The 18,404-nt window shown below is 41.0% G+C and overlaps 1 protein-coding gene across 2 annotated transcripts in view; it reads left to right on the top strand.

The window, feature by feature from the left end:
* Positions 1-16,373, top strand: part of gli1 (GLI family zinc finger 1) — a 72,928-nt gene extending 56,555 nt beyond the window's left edge. Inside the window, exons 2-13 of one of the 2 annotated variants that reach the window (XM_041783199.1) lie at positions 1,740-1,849; positions 5,325-5,557; positions 6,155-6,256; positions 6,372-6,570; positions 8,152-8,320; positions 8,512-8,619; positions 8,716-8,856; positions 8,963-9,112; positions 10,140-10,304; positions 10,517-10,759; positions 10,938-11,244; positions 11,381-16,373. In XM_041783199.1, coding sequence (XP_041639133.1) covers positions 1,779-1,849; positions 5,325-5,557; positions 6,155-6,256; positions 6,372-6,570; positions 8,152-8,320; positions 8,512-8,619; positions 8,716-8,856; positions 8,963-9,112; positions 10,140-10,304; positions 10,517-10,759; positions 10,938-11,244; positions 11,381-13,950 — 4,458 coding nt within the window. In that variant the 5' untranslated portion in view covers positions 1,740-1,778 and the 3' untranslated portion in view covers positions 13,951-16,373. Of the gene's footprint in view, positions 1-1,739; positions 1,850-5,324; positions 5,558-6,154; positions 6,257-6,371; positions 6,571-7,259; positions 7,715-8,151; positions 8,321-8,511; positions 8,620-8,715; positions 8,857-8,962; positions 9,113-10,139; positions 10,305-10,516; positions 10,760-10,937; positions 11,245-11,380 lie in introns of those variants that run through there. The other variant, XM_041783200.1, reaches the window with a different exon arrangement.
* Positions 16,374-18,404: the final 2,031 nt, after the last annotated feature.

Raw genomic sequence — 18,404 nt, 5'->3', positions numbered from 1 at the left:
TTAATATGATACTTGTAAAAAAAAAAAAAAAACAATACTGATACCAATTTAGATACCACAGCTATTAAAATATAAGTCTAAGGCACCCAAATTTGCAGGTTTCCTTGTTTTAAATACCCCTAAACTGCAGGCAACCTACTGCAAACTGTCCAATTTGAACAAGTACATTAGCGACATATTGTGCAATTGTAAGCGAAACCTCTGTCTTAAACATAGACTAATTACAGAGATTGTATCATTTTTTCATCTTATCTAATAACATAAAAAGTCAACTTTAATGCTTCACAAGAATGATATAAGACTATGTAGGCATCTAAATGATTGTTCCATTGTATAACTGTTGGTTAAAAATGTATATTTCATTGTTCATGATACATGAAGACTTGTTCAAACACATATTTGTCTTTTCTCCATTTAAAGTTATACACCACCAGCTTGTACAGTCTTTTTTTTGGTCCTAATTACTCATGTAACCATGTAAGTCCTGACTATTAGTACCTGCACTGATGTGGTTGCATGTAATGAGCAGGTGCTCATTTCCAAGGTCTGTCAGCTAGAATTACCTTACCCCTACTGAAAGACACCATCCCAAAATCAGTTTCACACAAATGCTTGCTTTGTTCTACTTTCATTTATCTCAAAAAACTTTTTGTCTACAAAGCTTTGAGGCAAAATCCAGACTTTCTTCTTCTTTACGTCTCTTCTGTGTTGGCTGCTACTTTTTAGAATTGGAAGGTGTGGCAGGTTTTTGGCGTCTGTCATCAGCATTTGAGGTGCAAGGCTCTGTTTAGAAAAGAGAGATTACAGCCAAGCCCACTGTTTGTGTCACAGGGGTTTTGTCTAATCTTCAGTCTGAGTCAGGGCGCATCAGTAACGTCACATGACCTGCTTCTTTTAGTGTAAAGAACATTTTCAAGTCCTATTACTAAGCAATGGTGCAGATTCTCCCTCTACTTCATACACCAGTTCAAGGAGCATAAAGAAGGATTTATGTTAACTGAAGCAATCTTATCAACTTGTGGCTCTAAGTACAGCTTTAATTAAAAAATATTCAAACATGACAGCAGCAGTCTGTGACTTTTAAGGAAGGTCAATCAGCACGTTTACATGCATTTTGAAAAGAAGTGAAATATTCACCTTATTCACCTTGCTTTTGGGATGTTTAAGCCTCATTCTGTGTTCTTTCCATTGTATGTGATTTCACATTTTCAGGGTTGCTGATTTTTGTTCCTTGATTCCATTCTTGTATTAAGAGATATACCACCTCTTTTACTATCTACTAATGTAAATCTGCTTTTTCCTTGATAGCTTATTTAACATTGAGGGTTTTTAATACTTGCATGACATCTGGATTTCACTAAACTCAAAGTAAAAAAAAAAAAAGATAACTTTATCTGATTTCCAACACTGTATTTCACTTCACTGTGTTTTTGCAGTGTGTTGGACATTTTCTTCTTCAGTTTTTACATTGCTTCCTCCATATAATTTATGGACTTGTACCTTCTCGGTTAAAAATAAGTATGACTCAGTCTTCTCATTGAACTCATGTCCCCCTTAAACTGTTTAGCTTGGGTTGGTTTTGTCTGTTATTAACATCCTACATATTCTTTTTCTCCTCTCAACCGCAATTGTTTTGGTCTATTTGCCTTTTCTTTCTCATTTACTTTAGTTTCATTTGGTTGGGTTTGTTTGGTTGTCCTCTCTTCACCCTAACCCGTGTCCTTGTCTTTGTGTTTCAGGTCCAGGGTGTAAGGGGAGCAGCAGGCCTCAAAGCTCCAATGCCAGTGGACATGCAGCCACACCAGGGGCTGTATCACTATGAGACCTCCCCCAGCCAGCCCTCCAGAGGGTAAGACAGCAGCAAGCATGTTCTACATCCATTATTATTATCTGTGGTTGCATTTATAACTCTATTGTTTAGAAGATTCTGTATGAATGAATATTATTAAACATTTTGGGAAATATAATATATTTAGGAGAAGTCACATGAGAAGCACTCTTGTGTCTAAATGTTAAGTATAGGCAGAGTTAAGAACAAGGCTGGTCACTCTTAGCTTCGAGAACAAAAACTAAACTTAAATGCCATATCTTTATATGTTTCTTAAGGGGAGCATCCTGATAAACCTGACTAATGCTACATTTTTGAGGCCAATACCAATATTTATTCCTTCAGTCTTTATCTGAATCCCAAAGATTTTAATATTTAAAGCCCAATTTTCAATAATGTTTAGAGTACAACAAAACAGAATACATTTGCAAAACTAGAAAAGCACTCAGAGAGCACAGACCAGCGCCATCAGCCCTATCTCCCAATAGCATAGAATCCTTTAAAAAATTCCTGGATCCAGTCGGTAATCGGGATCACTCCCAAAATCTAATCAGTTCTTCCTTACGCCATTTCTGACATTTCCTGAAAACTTCATCAAAAACCATCTGTAACTTTTTGAGTTATGTTACTAACAAACTAACAAACTAACTAAAAAACCCTGCCGATCACATAACCTTCTTGGCAGAGGTAACAAGTAAAAACACAAAAAAGAACAGTAACAACACAAACCGTTTAAGGATAGTTTGGATTCATAGTTATTCACTGACCCATGGTACTTTGAGCGTCAGCCACTTACTAGAGCGTGTTTTTATCTGGGGACTGTGAGATCTGTTTATAAAGAGGTGATGTTGACATTCTGAACTCCAAAGAATCTACTAATAGCAAATATTCCAGATGAAGATGTCTTAAACTATGACCAAGAGTGATGGCAAATGTTCAAATATTCAAAGTATTAAAAAGCCATGAAGATCCAAACAAGAAGCTCTACTTAAAGGATTTATTTAGCAACAAGTGACGTTTTGAGCCAACATGCCCTGCCTGTGACTTGCAGAAGTACTTTAGTGTTTATACATAAGAACATGAAAAAACACCTGAAGTCAATTATTTTCTAATACAAGTTCCAAAGTTTTACATTTTGCAGGTGTAATAATGCACTATATCAGGCAAAGTATGTAATCAATTATGCTTCTGTGTTCATGCAAAAAAGAATTTTTGTCAAATTTTGTCAACTCTTTTATAGCTTCTATATTTCTATTTGTTTGTTGAATTTGTTTGTTTATGTTTGCTTATTGTCTATTTGTATTTTCTTTCTACACATGGATGAACATATGTAGGAGTATGCTTGCATTAGTTTGTGTTCTCACTGAAATTCTGATTGTTTTCTTTTTGTCTTAGAGAAAGGTGAGGTCCTTTGCATAACCCTTATGGCTTCTAGACCTCTCCTGACACATTTTTGGATAGGTTTTTTTCTTATTCGATTTTATGTAATCCTATATGTGTGCAAATAAATAAAAAATTAAAATTAAAATGCAAAAAAGAAATGACATTTGTATCACAAGATTATGTCTTGATGATCCAATATGATGTGTCTAAAAACACCCAAAATAAATGTATGACAGATAACAAACCCTGTGCAAAAATATTGGGACAGCAGAATAGTGGGAGTTTTAGGTTAATGGGCCGCAGATGAGCAAGCAGTTAGATTGCACCCTAGGTATGTGGGCATCCTGGGTTTGGGTCCAGCCTGTGGTTCACTTCCTGCATGTCATTCCCTGCTTTCTGAGCCCTGTTTCTGACTCTATCCACTGTCTTCCTCACTAAATAAAGGTATAAAAAGCCCAAAATAAATTTTAAAAGGAAAAAAGTCTGGTTAACCAGGCAGGACATGGGATAGAGAAAAAAAATCTAGGAGAGAGAGTGTAGAATGAGTGACATGAGTTAAAGGAGCTACAGATCAGCCTTGAATCAGGGCCGCCTATGGAGGACTAATCATCCTAACAGTCTTTTCCTCAGTGCTTCTGTTGCACTGCTAAATAAGTTGGTCTTGAATATGATGTTTGCACCTACCTGTAACGTAAAATACACCATCAAAAAAGACAACACTTCTTGGAGGTTAGCACTGTCTTTTGAGCGGACTGTTTTTTCCAAGATGTAGCATCTTATCCCAAATTTACTTGACAAGTGCTGTGCTGTGTCAGTAAATTAGAAGTTTTGGTTAGGCATAGTTTCACAAAGAAAGAAAAACATCCTTATTCCTGAGATTTGGAATAGTATTATGTGGATTTTTTCCGTCCTTTATCTGTGTTACAACTACCGCTTCTCTTCACCTTTATGTCTTTTATTCTAAGAGGTCATTTTATGAGCAAAAAATACACAAATCATTGCAGTTTGTCTCTAGGAAGAGCCTATCAAACTGATCTTTAAAGGTTAAGATATTTTGACAACTTAAAATCACACAAAAATTCAAAGATTACAGAAGCCCAGGTCTCGCTGCAATTGTTACGGGCACAGCGCTAGCTCAGCCCCTCACTCCTCCCCCCTCTCCCTCCCTCCTTTCCTCATGCCACCCAGGTTGCGGGTGGACTCGGCCTCTCTCTGACAGCTGCTAATTACAGGCTGACCAGGCCCCGCTGCGCTCTGCATGACTGCCTCGCGCCCCGCTCAGGTTACCCAGAGCGAGGGAGAAACAGAGAGAGATGGAGAGAAAGGTGGCTGGACAGAACTGAGAGAGACAGAGGAGCAAGAGGAGGAGGTGGAGGAAGAGAAGGGAAGAGGAGATAGAAAGTGACAGAGAGGACAGAGGGGTTAGAGGGAGAGGGGGACAGAAGGAGAAAGGGAGAACAGAAGGGATGAATGGGAGAAGAGAAAGGGAGAAAGGAGTGAGAATGGGAGGGAGGTAGATTTGGGGGGAACCAGCACAGTGGATTAGAGAGGACAGATTAAGCTCCTGTGTGGAATACACGTTGTGGTGAAAGAAATAAAGAACTGAAAGGGCGACTTAGGAGAAGGTGGGTAGATGAAGGTTGGCCCTATAGGAGAGGGGCGAGAGGGACAGAGAGAAAAAGAAGAGCAGAGAGAGATTTGAACTAACCAGTGGGACTGAAGAAAGGTCAGAGAAAACACTGAAATTCATGAAGGCTGGAAAGTTCCAATGAAGCTGCTCCTCTCTTGGTTGGAAGGGGAAAACCCAGATGAGTGAATTTCCACAGTGTGGACTGACATGAGGGCCATACGCCATCTAGTGGTCTTAATAAGACATCACAAGTTATGAACACAGAGATGGCTTCTTTTTCTCCTAGAATTAATTTCCTTCAGCTGAACTGTAATCTTAATATTTTTAAGCCTCAGCACTTTCTTCTCACTTACTGGGACTCAAAAACAACAAAATAAATCAATATGCAACATTACACTATTTTTTAAAAACTATCTACAGGCCCTTTGCAGTGATCATGTTGTGCCTCTAATATTTAAGGCTATTTTTCTTTTATATTTGCAGCCTAGTCCCATCAGACCAGTCTCCCTACAGTGATGTCTCCTCGCTGCGTGCCCCGCTCCTCAATGGCCCACCCCAGGACTGCCGTGCCATGTATAATCCCATGACTCCAAGTATGACTCATGGATCAGGACCAGGACAGGGGATGGGCCACTGCATGGATCAATATATGAGGCCCCCTCAGGCTCCACTGCCACACGGTATGATGGGCCAAAGGGGCATGCCGCCCACAGAGGGTGAGTCAGAGTATCTTTTACATCTCCTTAATCTCACAGCTGCTACTGATTTGGATTTAAAGACACCTGAGAGACTGAGTAAGAAACAGAGACTTCAAAGATTTGTACAACAGTTTGGCTTGGCAGTCAACAGAAGGCTGGTTGTTCTGCTAAGATAAAGTTTCTGCTTCTCTGCAGCAGTTTAAACAGATCTAAATTGCTCTGTTTACTTGAGAGGAACAGCAGGCAGAAAACAAACACCAAACAAATATGTAATGAATAGAAAATTTAAATAAACAAGGTACAGAGGATATTTGTTTACTGTTACTAGAATTAACATAATATTGTGTGCGTGTCCAGAGTTTGTTGAAGTGTTTAAAACAAGCAGCAAGAGTTGATGCATAATGTTGAAATCCTGTTGTGTAAACTTGCCTCCTATCAGTTTTTCCCTATGCTTCAATTCTCAAAAGAGCTGGACATTACATTATTAGGTATATATTATATGTTATGGTATTTGAGTTCCTGATTTACATGCAACTCATAAACTCAAAACTCTTCTCAACATACCTGCTTTAATTATTTGCAGTGATTTATTTCTCTGTCATGTATGTCTGACAGGTGGCAACAGCACCCCCTACTGTAACCAGACTAACATGGCACCCTCTCATCACAACTTCTGCCAGTTTCAGCCTGGCTCTGATCAGATTGGCTCAGGGGATGGTAAGTTAACATCCCCTTCTATTTTACTTAAATTTTAAAGATGTAAGATGGAAAAGACTGAATATCATTGCAGGATACAACTTCCATTGTGTTGCTCCTTTATATTCCCCTCCAGGCTCCAGGTTTTCCACACCTCGCTCCATGCTTAAGCTGAGTAAAAAGAGAGCTCTGTCCATCTCACCTCTTTCTGATGCCAGTGTTGACCTGCAGACAGTGATCCGGACATCGCCTAACTCCCTGGTGGCCTTTGTCAACTCTCGCTGCAACCCCAATGGTGCCAGTTCTTATGGGCATCTCTCTGTGGGCGCCATGAGGTCAGATATTTCTCTGTCCTTTAGAAAGCAAAAACTGTATTTACAGGGCTGCATATCCACATCTGTAACATCAGACTCACTTTGTCTCATACCACTGGTGGCATGTAAAAACAGAGTGACCACAACAGATGGATTGAATCAGACATTGAATGCAGGTGAACCAGAAAAATGGGAAATGGCTTAAAGCTCGAGTATGTAACATTCAATGAGAACCGTATAGAATCAACTCTACTCCCCCTCTCTTCCTGTTCTTCTGGTGTTTGGGCTCCGTTGCTCCGCCCCTATTCTCACATACCTCCTTGCCAATGTGCCATGGAACGTGCACATCAGCTGAATCGAATACTGACGGTGGCAAAGCTCTCGTGGAGTGATTTTGCTCCACGTTTTCACTGAAACCCATGGCCGAATTACAGGTTAAAAACACTTCATCTTAGCATGAACAAATTCTACATAGGGCCGAACACCTCTGTAACTCTGCCATTATATCAACTTCTCACTGAGCTGAGAGGCGCATGCGCACCAACTACAGCAGCCAGGAGGAACGCTCCCTCCGTCCTGAGCCGTGATTGGCTGCGAGTACTCCTCATTGGCTGGAGCATAGTCCCTTATTGGTTTTTCTCAAGTGAGACTGCAGCGCGAGTATGCGTTGCAGAAATGTGTTATTCTTTTAGATTGCGCCAATAACAAGATCCTGACGGGTTGTGTTGTTTTTGTGGGCATACGACACTAAAAAGAAATCGCTTACCACAGCCGTGATTATTGCCCAAATTTGCTGAGTACAAGCTACTTGGTCAGTTGTATAGCTATTGTAGCTCTTGAGGTACTTCCACACAGGAAAACCAACATCTAAGGGGGCGGTTATCGTCCTGTTAGCATAATATTACATTAGCAAACGTATGTTAGCATCGTCATCAAATACGTCTTCAAAGATTCGCTTGCTTAAGTGCCAGCTTGACCTTTATTTTTGTCTGGGTAACGTTAGCACTAACATATAAAGGCAAGTGACACTTACTTTAATACAGAAATGATGAAGGCAAGACGTAAAGTTTTAATTGTTACTGGCAAGAAAGTTTGTCACCTACATTAGCCGGTAGCGTCTCTGACAAGCCAAGATTTTATTGATATCACGACGACGAGCCAGCAGGTAAGTTGCACAGCGAACGTTACTGAAATGGTACAGTCCACTATAGGGGTGTCAGAAATGCAAAGACTCATCAAAGAAGGAAAATAGTTTGTGTATTTCCATATTTATAACTACAGTGAGGAAGTAAAGTGAAGGCCAGTTGTGTTATTTTTTGTTTGTTTTCAAGGGTATGTGGGTCTGACCTATTAGCACCCCGCCTCCGCCCCACCCCCTTTGCAAATGGGAAAATCAATACATGAAGTTATTGAGGGAAGCTTACTTCCAGTGTGAAAAAAAGACAAACAGCATGTTTTTGTCCTTGATTTCTGACATCATTTTACAGTGTTAAACAGTTTAGCATACCGTAGTGGGCTGTATGAATTATATGATGTGATATGATATGAATACCCCAATATTTCATTTGAATCCCATTGTTTCGTTTTTCTGTCACTCTGCAGTCCATCCCTTGGCTATTCCAGCAACATAAACTGCCAATCCAGGCAACAAGGTTCTGTGTATGGAGGAGGTGGGGGAACGCCTCTGGGTGGACACACACCAGGTCCCTGCCAAGCTTCACGCTTACCTCCTCACAATCCTCGGCTGCACGCACCACCCAAGCATGGACATGTAAGACTGCTCTCACTCACTTTACAGAGTAATCACAACAATATTAGTATCCATGCACCCTCTGCTTCTGACAGCTGGAAGACATTGGATGGGGAAGTTAAAATGAAAATGCAGCATTATGATGGGAATAATACAAATCTGTTACTCATGTGCATGGGTATGATTTGAGTGTTGACATGTTTGTTTTGTAGCTGAAGACAGAGCCTGGACTTGGTGGTGTCATGGATGGCATGAATGTAAAGAGCCTCGAGGAGAGGTCAGAAGGAGATGTGGCCAGTCCTTCTTCCACTGGTACTCAGGTAAAAAATGCAGAATGTGTTTGCCATTTTTTCATATTTACATATTTTGTCATATGTGAACCATTTATATTTCATCTCTTCCCTACTTTTCATCAGGACCCTCTTTTGGGTCTGCTGGATGGGCGAGACGACCTGGACAAGGAGGATGGGAAGCCTGAGCAAGAGGCCATCTATGAAACCAACTGCCACTGGGAGAGCTGCAACAAGGAATTTGACACACAAGACCAGCTGGTTCATGTAAGATATAGATCTATTGGTTAATATTGTACAATGAATAAACAAAAAAAATGAAAAGTACTGCAGTTTACGACTTTGGTAATTTATGATTTTGTTAAATTAACAGCACATCAACAATGAGCACATCCATGGGGAGAAGAAGGAGTTTGTGTGTCACTGGCAGGACTGCTCTCGAGAGCAGAGGCCTTTCAAAGCACAGTACATGCTGGTGGTTCATATGCGAAGACACACAGGAGAGAAGCCACACAAGTGCACTGTAAGTGTTCCTTTACCATAGCTGTACTTTCTGACTGTTTCCAGATCTTTCTTTTTTCACTTGAGGATTTTTTTTTTAAATCTGAAAGGACTAAATGAATGCAAAACACATGAAAATTGCTGTTTGAATTGTCACCTTTGCATTCATTGTCATGTGTCATAAATGCTTGCTACAACAGAAAGTGAGTAAACTGTTAAAATACAGTAAGTCTTCTCCTATTAAATGCCCCCCATGTGACCCAGACACTAGAGAGAAAGCTTTGTGTTTTTTATGCCCCCAAACTTTGGAGCTCAGTGCCGCTGGACATCAAAATGTTCTCTGGATGTTTATAAAAGCAAAAACAAGACACATCTTTTTAATCTGTCTTTAATATATGGTAATTTTAAAGCCTCTAAAAATTTGATCTAGTCTTGAAACATTTTTATCTTTTTAAACTAGTGTTTTGTCTTTAGTTTTGTATTTTTTTCTCATTTCCACTCATTCTAATTTTGAAATTTTATTGGTTATTGGAATTTTGCACTTGCACTTTTGGCTTAATTTTATGTATAAAAGTTGCTTTACAAATAAAGCTGAGCTGACTTAATTTATTGTTGTACTTTGGATTTGGTTGGACTGTTAAAACAGGGGAAAAAATAGACACTTTTTAGGGATCCGATGCTTCTCAAATCATAAATGCAAGGGAAAAATAAGTTATCCTGGGTGCTGGTGTGGTTCAGTGGGTTGAGCTGGCACCCATGGGCAGAGGTTGTAGTCTTCAATGCACTGGCAACAGGATCGGTTTACCAGTATCGGTGTACATTTGGTGCATGTCTTCTCCCATTTGCCACACTGTATATCCTTTCTCTCTTCAGCTGTCATACCAAATAAAGGCAAAACAACCCCCCAAAAATCAATTTTAGTACTATAAACTACAGTTCACTTATTCTTGTTTTAATACTTTGGAGAAAAAAATAAAATTATCATATACTATCTTTTTATTATTTTTTTCTAGCATGTAATGAACCCACTGTGTTTACTTCTGTTTTAGTTTGAAGGCTGTAATAAGGCTTACTCTCGCCTGGAGAATTTGAAGACCCACCTGCGCTCTCACACAGGAGAGAAACCTTATGTGTGTGAACATGAAGGCTGCAACAAAGCCTTCTCCAATGCTTCAGACCGGGCTAAGCACCAGAACCGAACCCACTCTAATGAGGTACTGAATCAGAATCACAAAGGGTTTTATTGGTCCCACATGAAAATTGAAGTGTACAATGCAAAAAAGTTATTCAATTATTTAGTTTGATCATGACCTTAATAGCTAAATTACCATAAATCAACTCCTCAAGCATGACAGAAAAGCAGCGTCTGCTTTCTATTCACAGACAAAAAGATACTGTGTATTGACGGGTGCTTTTTCCTTTACAGAAACCTTATGTTTGCAAGATCCCTGGCTGCACCAAGCGGTACACAGATCCAAGCTCTTTGCGTAAACATGTGAAGACAGTGCATGGCCCTGAAGCCCATATCACCAAGAAGCACCGTGGAGACACGGGACCACGACCACCAGGTTCAGCTATGACCTCTGCAGGTCAGGAATCTGAACTGCTGCTCGAGAAATCAGAGACACGCAGGGAGGACTGCAAACTGTTGGCTCCTGAGCCTACTTTGGTGAGGAATGCATTTTGTTTCTGGCCTTTAAGATAATCTAAACAGAAATACTGAACTCCCAATGCTGAAAGCAATCATTGATGTTGTTTTATTTCCCTGGTATCACATATTAATCTCATTTTAACCATTTGAAAGGATATGTACTAATGGAAAGTAAATATCTTCATGCTCTTTGCAGAAATCCCAGCCAAGCCCAGGTGGTCAATCATCCTGCAGTAGCGAACGTTCTCCACTGGGGAGCGCCAACAACAATGATAGTGGTGTGGAGATGAACCTGAATGCAGCAGGCAGTCTTGAGGATCTCACAGCACTGGAGGACGGAGTGGCAGGTGGAGGAGGAGGGGAGCCAGGAAGTGTTGGGACAATGGGAATGTCTGCACAGGCTTTGAAGAGGCTGGAAAACCTAAAGATTGATAAGCTGAAGCAAATCCGCAGGCCAACTCCTCCTTCCCGTTGTGCCAGTAACAAGCTACCTGCACTTCCTGGTATATTTTTGACATTCCAATAATCATAAAATATTCAATGGCAATGGCTGTGTTTTTAGACAGAAAAATATCTTGTATTGTCACAATATGTCTTGATGAATTGTTCCTAAGAGTCTTTGTGGTTATTCCTTTTTAGGTCCTGGAGAAAATATGGGAATGTGTGCACCTTCTCCACTCCTTTCAAATCGACGAGTTATGGAGCTTTCCAATCATGACCTGGGCGGCACATCAGTCAGCTGTTCTGCTAATGACAGGAGAGGAAGCGGCACCAGCAGCCTAAGCTCTGCATATACTGTCAGCCGTCGTTCCTCCATGGTCTCTCCTTATTTGTCCAGCCGGCGCTCCAGTGACGTCTCACAAATGGGAGGAACAGCAGGGGGAGGATGTCACCTCCTCAGTCCGGAGCAAAGTGGGGGAGACCCCCTTTCTCCCGAGACAAATCGCAGAGGAGCTCCATGTCCTGGTGGAGGAGGATTGCCTGGTCTTCCAAATTTAACACCCGCTCAGCAATACAGCCTAAAGGCCAAGTATGCTGCGGCGACGGGAGGACCTCCACCCACTCCTTTACCCAATATGGAGCAGACAGGTACAGCAGGAAGAAGAGGTGCTTTGAGTGAGTACCAGGGACAACCTCTGCCTCCCTTTCTTCAACAAGGTGGTCCACGAAGGCATAGTGCCAACACAGAATATGGCACTGGTGTTATCTACCCTCACCAGGCTCCGGGTAACAACAGCAGGCGGGCCAGTGACCCTGTACGGTCAGTAGCAGATCCACAAGCCCTTCCTAAGCGCTTCAATAGCCTTAACAATGTGGCCTTGATGAGCCGAAGGAATGCACTGCAGCACCGTGGCTCTGACACCAGCCTTTCCCGCCACTTGTACTCACCACGGCCACCTAGCATTACAGAGAATGTAATGATGGAGGCTATGGGTATGGAGCCCCATTTAGCTCCTGTTGACGCCAGGGATCGTTCCATGATGATGCCCCCTGGAGAGAGGAACTTCATGGGATATCAGCAACAGCATCAAAATCCTGGAGGAGCTGGAGGTGGTGGTCCTCTGTCAAATCAGTTGTCCCCAAGCCATGACTCTCTGAACTGTCCAGACCAGGCTTACATGCAGGGGCACTACCAGAACCAAGGAGGGGAGGTTACTTCTAGGGCTGTTGGAAATACACTAGGTTCAGTGAGGCCAATTCACTCGGAGGGTATGTCCAATACACTTCTCCAACAGGCTGAGTATAGTATGAGCAACTGCCAGCTCAGTCCCTCGGGCCCTCATTACCCAAGCCTAGGTCAGGGTAGTGACACTGTAGGACCTTGGAGTGATACCCACAGCCAAATCCAAACTTCAAGTCATGCCCTCCAGAACGCTCGAGGAATGCAATATTCAGATCCTACCCTACAGCCTCAACAGACACAGGCCCACTTCAACAATCAGCCAAACCTCTACAACAGCCCTGATGGAACCCACAAACTTGTCATCAAGCCAGAGCAGCAGTTTCACCCTGGGATGGGAGCTGGAGATGCCTGTCAAAATGCCAAGCTCCAACAGCAGCGAATGCACCTCCAGCAGACTCAGGGTTACTCACAACAGTCAGGCCAGGTTATGATGAGGAACTCTAATAATCCCAGCTGTGACTTTCCAGTGAACCCCAACTCCTTCCCTAGTGGAGGAGGCCTGAGCTTGGGCTGTGCTGGCACTGTGCTTTCAGATGGACAGAGATCTGAAACCCCCATGATGCAGGTGAAGGAGATGATGGTGAGGAACTACGTTCAGTCCCAGCAAGCTCTCATGTGGGAGCAGCAACAAGAACAGCAACAACAGCAGCAGCCAAGTGGAATAAAACCTCCTCCATTATCTGATAATGTTGATATGAGTGCTCAGACTGCAATGATGCAGCACAGTCCACAGCACCAAAACCAGAATCTATACCCTAACCAGCCCTATCAAAGCTATCCCAACCAGAACCTTGTCATGAGCCCACCGGCCCACACCAGAGGACCCAGCTCTGTGACACCTAAAGACCAGCAGCTGACAGGTCTCCAAGGCTCATGTTATGGCCAGGACATGGTGGTCCCAAGGCCTCCTCAGGGACGGAAACCGCTCAGTCGCCAGAACAGCCTGTCACAGGTTGGAAGTTATCTTGGCAGCCCACCCCATCTCAGTCCTGTCCACTCCACTTCCAGCCCAAGACGAGGGATCCGACTTCCTCCCATCCAGCATCCACAGCACCCACAAAATGAAATGTTCTCTCCTTCCAATAACAACAACATGTACTACTCTGGTCAGATAAATTTGGACTTAGAGAAACACATGGACCCCCAGAATGGACCTTGTCTGAATCAGCAGCTAAGTATGGCATCTAACCTGGACCCTACAGGTGGCACAAAGTCTGCCTCCATGCCTCCTTATTCTGAATCTGGACCCATGTCCAATGCCTTGGAGAACTTGGACCTGGACAATGCACGCATAGACTTCACCTCCATCATTGATGATGCAGAGTCTTCCTCTTTCAGCCCAGTTAACAATCCCCTTCAGGGTCAACCAGGGTCCTCCTCCCAGGCATCATCCCGCCTTACCACCCCCCAGACTTCTGTCAACCTAGCTGCAGGCTCTGGGTTGTCCAACATGGCTGTGGGTGACATGACATCTATGCTTACCTCACTGGCTGGGGAGAATAAATACCTGAACACACTGTCTTAGAAGAAAACCTTTGGTATCTTATCTCAGACTGATAAGCAAGTACAGACCCTGGACAAATCTTATTGTTGAAGATCCCACCTGGAAATGTACTTAGCTCCCTGTCCAGGTTAACCAACCATGGGTTGTCTCTTGCTGTGATTTTTTTCCTGGTACTTTGCAAAAAACCTTAGGGTGACTCAGTTCGGTTCTTGCCAAACAAGCCTTTAAAACAACCACATTTACCTGTGTAGAATCAAAAACTAAGGGACAAGGGTCTCTTGGTACGGGATACCCAATGTAACATGAGAAATAAAATAGTGTTAATGGGTTTACTTTGCAAGTTGAGACTAACCCTACTTATACAACAGGTTTCAAAGTTTTATGAATACCCACCCCAACCTTAAAACCAAAGGTGCCTGATCAACCTCCCTTGTTGTATTGTTCCTTTAGTGCCTTGGTACTTGGTAAAGTTCCAGAGTTATATGCCTGACATGAAACTGATACTGATTTTTTCCAAACAGGCATTCCAGTCATGTAGGCTGTAGAAACAGTGGAGCAGAGAAGGATGCATGTAAATAAGTTTTATAAACATTTAGATATATTCTATATATGACAATGAGACAGCGGACAAATCATCCCCTGCCTTGTTATAGACTGCTTGGATTCTGAAGGCCAATGTTCAGATGGGTTGGTTGTACGAAGAGATGAGTAAAGACTAAAGATGTGCTTTTGGTGAATGAGAATATTTTCTCAGTGCAACTAAATAATGATCTGTATTACAAGGGTTTTTTTTGAGAACAAAACACTTTTCATAGTGGCAAATCAGTATTCCAACACATGCTACAATGCATTCACAAAAACAATATAGCCTACACAAACACTCAGGACTTGTTGGTGTTTGCATCTTTGGTGTTTAAATGACCTTTATATTGTAATTGCCTTTCCAGACAGAGAGTTTGCACTCCACATGTTTACTGTACATGTTCTTAAAGCAGCTGTGTATATTTTCCCCAGTGATTTTGAAAACTTTAAAACAGTAAGGCTATGCTCTTTCAAAGGTACTCACAAGAGGGATGGATGATAAGTAAAGCTTATCAAATATGTCAAACAACCCCTTATCATCAAAGTATATATCATATATTCAAGCATAATGCCCTTGCTTGGCAAACAAATGAATTTCAACCCATACATGATGAAGTTGAGCAAAACAGCTATTTTGAATTTAACCAGAATTAGCTGGTTGCATCTGTGAACTGATTAGTTATTGCTTCTATGAAAAATGGAGCTTCACTCATAGTACAGTGCTTTTGCACTTTGGCTCGAATCCCAAAGAGCAGTTTTTATGTACAATTACCCTTCTGAATTCTAGAAAGGCTCAAGAATTGGGAGTATACCAACCCGACCACTGTAGTAAAATGAATTATATGCTATGTGTACACTGAGGTACTTCTTGCAACTATTGAGCTGTATGATACAGAAGAAGGCTGCAGCTCTTGATGAGCAAATTAATTTTACACTGTGGCTTTGCACTGACTACAGCACTGTGTGAAAAGGTCTAAGACTCCCGTGACTGTTCACAGGCACCTCATTTGTTAATTTTCAAGTACATCACAGTATTTTTTTTAAATAAATAATCATTGGAATACTCATCTGAGCATGTTTAGACTCAACAAACATATTTGTGACTTTTAGTAGTGCCACTTTATTCTGAGAAGCATTAGCAGGAATGAACATTTCTTCATTATGGAAAAAGTGTACAACCTACCAAAGACACCTTAAAGATAGAGAAAAGATGCACAAATAGTCTATTTTAACACAACACTAATACCAGCAATAAGGGCATAAACATTGACTGATAGTGCTGTTGTTTAGAATGTATGAAATGTTTTGTACAAAGTTATCCTTTTATATTAATGAACTTTATGGACATTGCCTTCTACATGTGTGTTTGTGTGTGTGCGTGTGTGTTTGTCATCCTTCATTCTGTCTTTTTTGCTGGCAAAAGAATATCCCCTTTAGCAAAAGAAAGCTATGATAGTAGCATTAACTATTATAGACAAAAGCCAAGTGTTATATTTTGTGTACAATTTTCTACATTTTTATACAAATGTGCTATATTTTACCAGTTTATGAATAAAACATGTTCAGTGGGATAATATAATGTTTGTGTAATATTTCTTTCCATGTCTGTCACTGTAAAAGAAGGTGGCTTTGGGGTAAAATGCAACATGAATACAACATGAATGCTATGACAATTCCTATCTGAAAATTTCTTGGGGATTTAAGGTGCATCAAACAAGCTTAAAAATGTGGGTATAATGCTTGCTTTGCTGGGTTACATGTTTCTATGCCTGATGGATGAATGCACTGGCTCATTTTCACCAACAGAGTGCAGTATAGCTTGAGAACAACTACAAAAGCCACTGTTTATCTCTGCAATTCACAACAATTACACCCAACCATAGCAGGGTATGAATTCTGCACACTGCATAACATGTCTCTGCCGTAAGCAGTTAAAGTAACTTGTAGATTTGTCCTACTATAGTATTTTAATCTCCAATTGATTGGTCCAATCTACCCAAGTAAGATACATAATCTACTTTAAACATTCTTCCTTGTGTCATTGTCCTAATAGCTGAAAAACATTTTGTTTTGAATATATTTAGAAACGTCTGTCAAGGCAGCCTATTATGAGCAACAGTATATAAGTAGATTAAAAATGGCTTCACATGGTGACATCAGTGCCTGGACTGGTTCTCTGTGGTCAGTGGGGACTGGCACTGTGGCTTGTTTAATGCTGTAAGAAAGAAAAACTACATCTAATCTTGCTTGTAAAATACTATCAACATGACATCTCTGGTTTAAAATACATGTTAAAGAGTGGTGGGAACTGAATGAGTGGTGGGGAGTAAAATAAAGTTTATAACCTTGACAATGTTTCAAGATACTCTACAGGAGCTGTTCCTAATACTTTCACTTGTGACTGTTTAAAATGATGTCATGTCTGTTTTTGACCTCACATCATAAGATCTGGTGGTGTGGAAGTGAGTTATGAGCAGTTATTTTCCTTTCAGCGTGAAGCAAATTAGGAGAAAGACGGATAAATTAAACAGAACTTTGTTTACTCTCCACACATCGTTACACCAGATGATCTTTAGGATCTATTTTTATGGTTAAGCGGCAGACTCGATTAGGATAACCGTCCGCCAGGTTACTTAACCTCGGCGGTTTTCAGGCTAACCCACGTTACATACATAACTCTAGAGTTCATCTTTTGAGTGAAAGTAGCATTTGAAATACGACATTTGCGCCGTGGTACGGTTAAAAAAATGTATTATCTCGTGTTGTACTCGTTAAAATTGTAATGTGCACATGGTCCCAGTTTAAAATAATCTTATAATTGTTCAATATAGGTAAACAAATGTTCACTACTGCTCGTAACCGTTGCAATGCAAAACCTTAAGTTAGCCAAACTAGCTAACTTTTACATGTATCAACAGAATTGTGGGTAAAATTAAGTTAAGGAAAACATTCAAAACTTCACGAAGATTTAACCACACCAAGTAAGTGACAATGAGCTGCTATGTTAAAATATAATTGTTGCCATATTTGGATGGCATAGAAACTAACGGACAATAACTCTGGTCTGTTATGTAAATGCTATTGTGTAACACCTAGCTGGATACTAACGCTCTCGTCTTGGTGTTTGGTGAGTTGAGATGATTCAGTTATTTTTATGTGATGTTTAAAAAAAATAACACTATCTCCACGTTTCTTTTCATAGTGTTAGTTCACTTTGGTTCAGGGCCCCAGTGTACTTACACTATATTGGCATTGTGGTGTTGTGGCATGGCACAGTAGACTCAAAGCAGCCACTACAGCCTGGCGCTGATGCTAATGTTGACTCATTTGCTCCAAGGCAAGGGGAAGTGTTCCTGACGGACTACTGATTTGAATTCTGGCATATCCAGATTTGAGACTGGAAACAATATCTGCATCTCTACACCAGGGTCAAGTAGGGTGTTTACTTTTCAGGAAGGGCATATTAATTTTATGACGTGTTAAAACGCTACAGCTTGTCCAGGCCCATGGTAAATCTAAATAAGTTAGAGGTAGGCTGTTGTTTCCAGACCGTATTGAAACATTTAAATACACTGCTGGATCAAAAGTACCATGACATTTATTTATTTAATCCAAAGGGACATACTCAAAACAATTCTTCCTCCATGCTTTCAGTGCAAAATTCCCCTTCGCTCTATCAAAGTTAGAGATTGCATTCATATGCAGGCATGTACTTTAAAAGTATAATCTTGAACATGTTTCAGTTAAACCCTGATGTAGAAATGTTTGACAGATTGTGTTGTTTACTCTCTACAATGCAACCTCCTACTTTCTAAAGAGTTACAAATGGAAATGCCAAAATAAGAACTGAGTTTTTCAAATGCAAAGAAGTGGGCAGCATAATGACTTTTCTC

The sequence above is a fragment of the Cheilinus undulatus genome, linkage group 3, assembly GCF_018320785.1.
Source record: "Cheilinus undulatus linkage group 3, ASM1832078v1, whole genome shotgun sequence".
NCBI lineage: Eukaryota > Metazoa > Chordata > Actinopteri > Labriformes > Labridae > Cheilinus > Cheilinus undulatus.
This window is presented reverse-complemented; position numbering and strand designations above follow the sequence as displayed.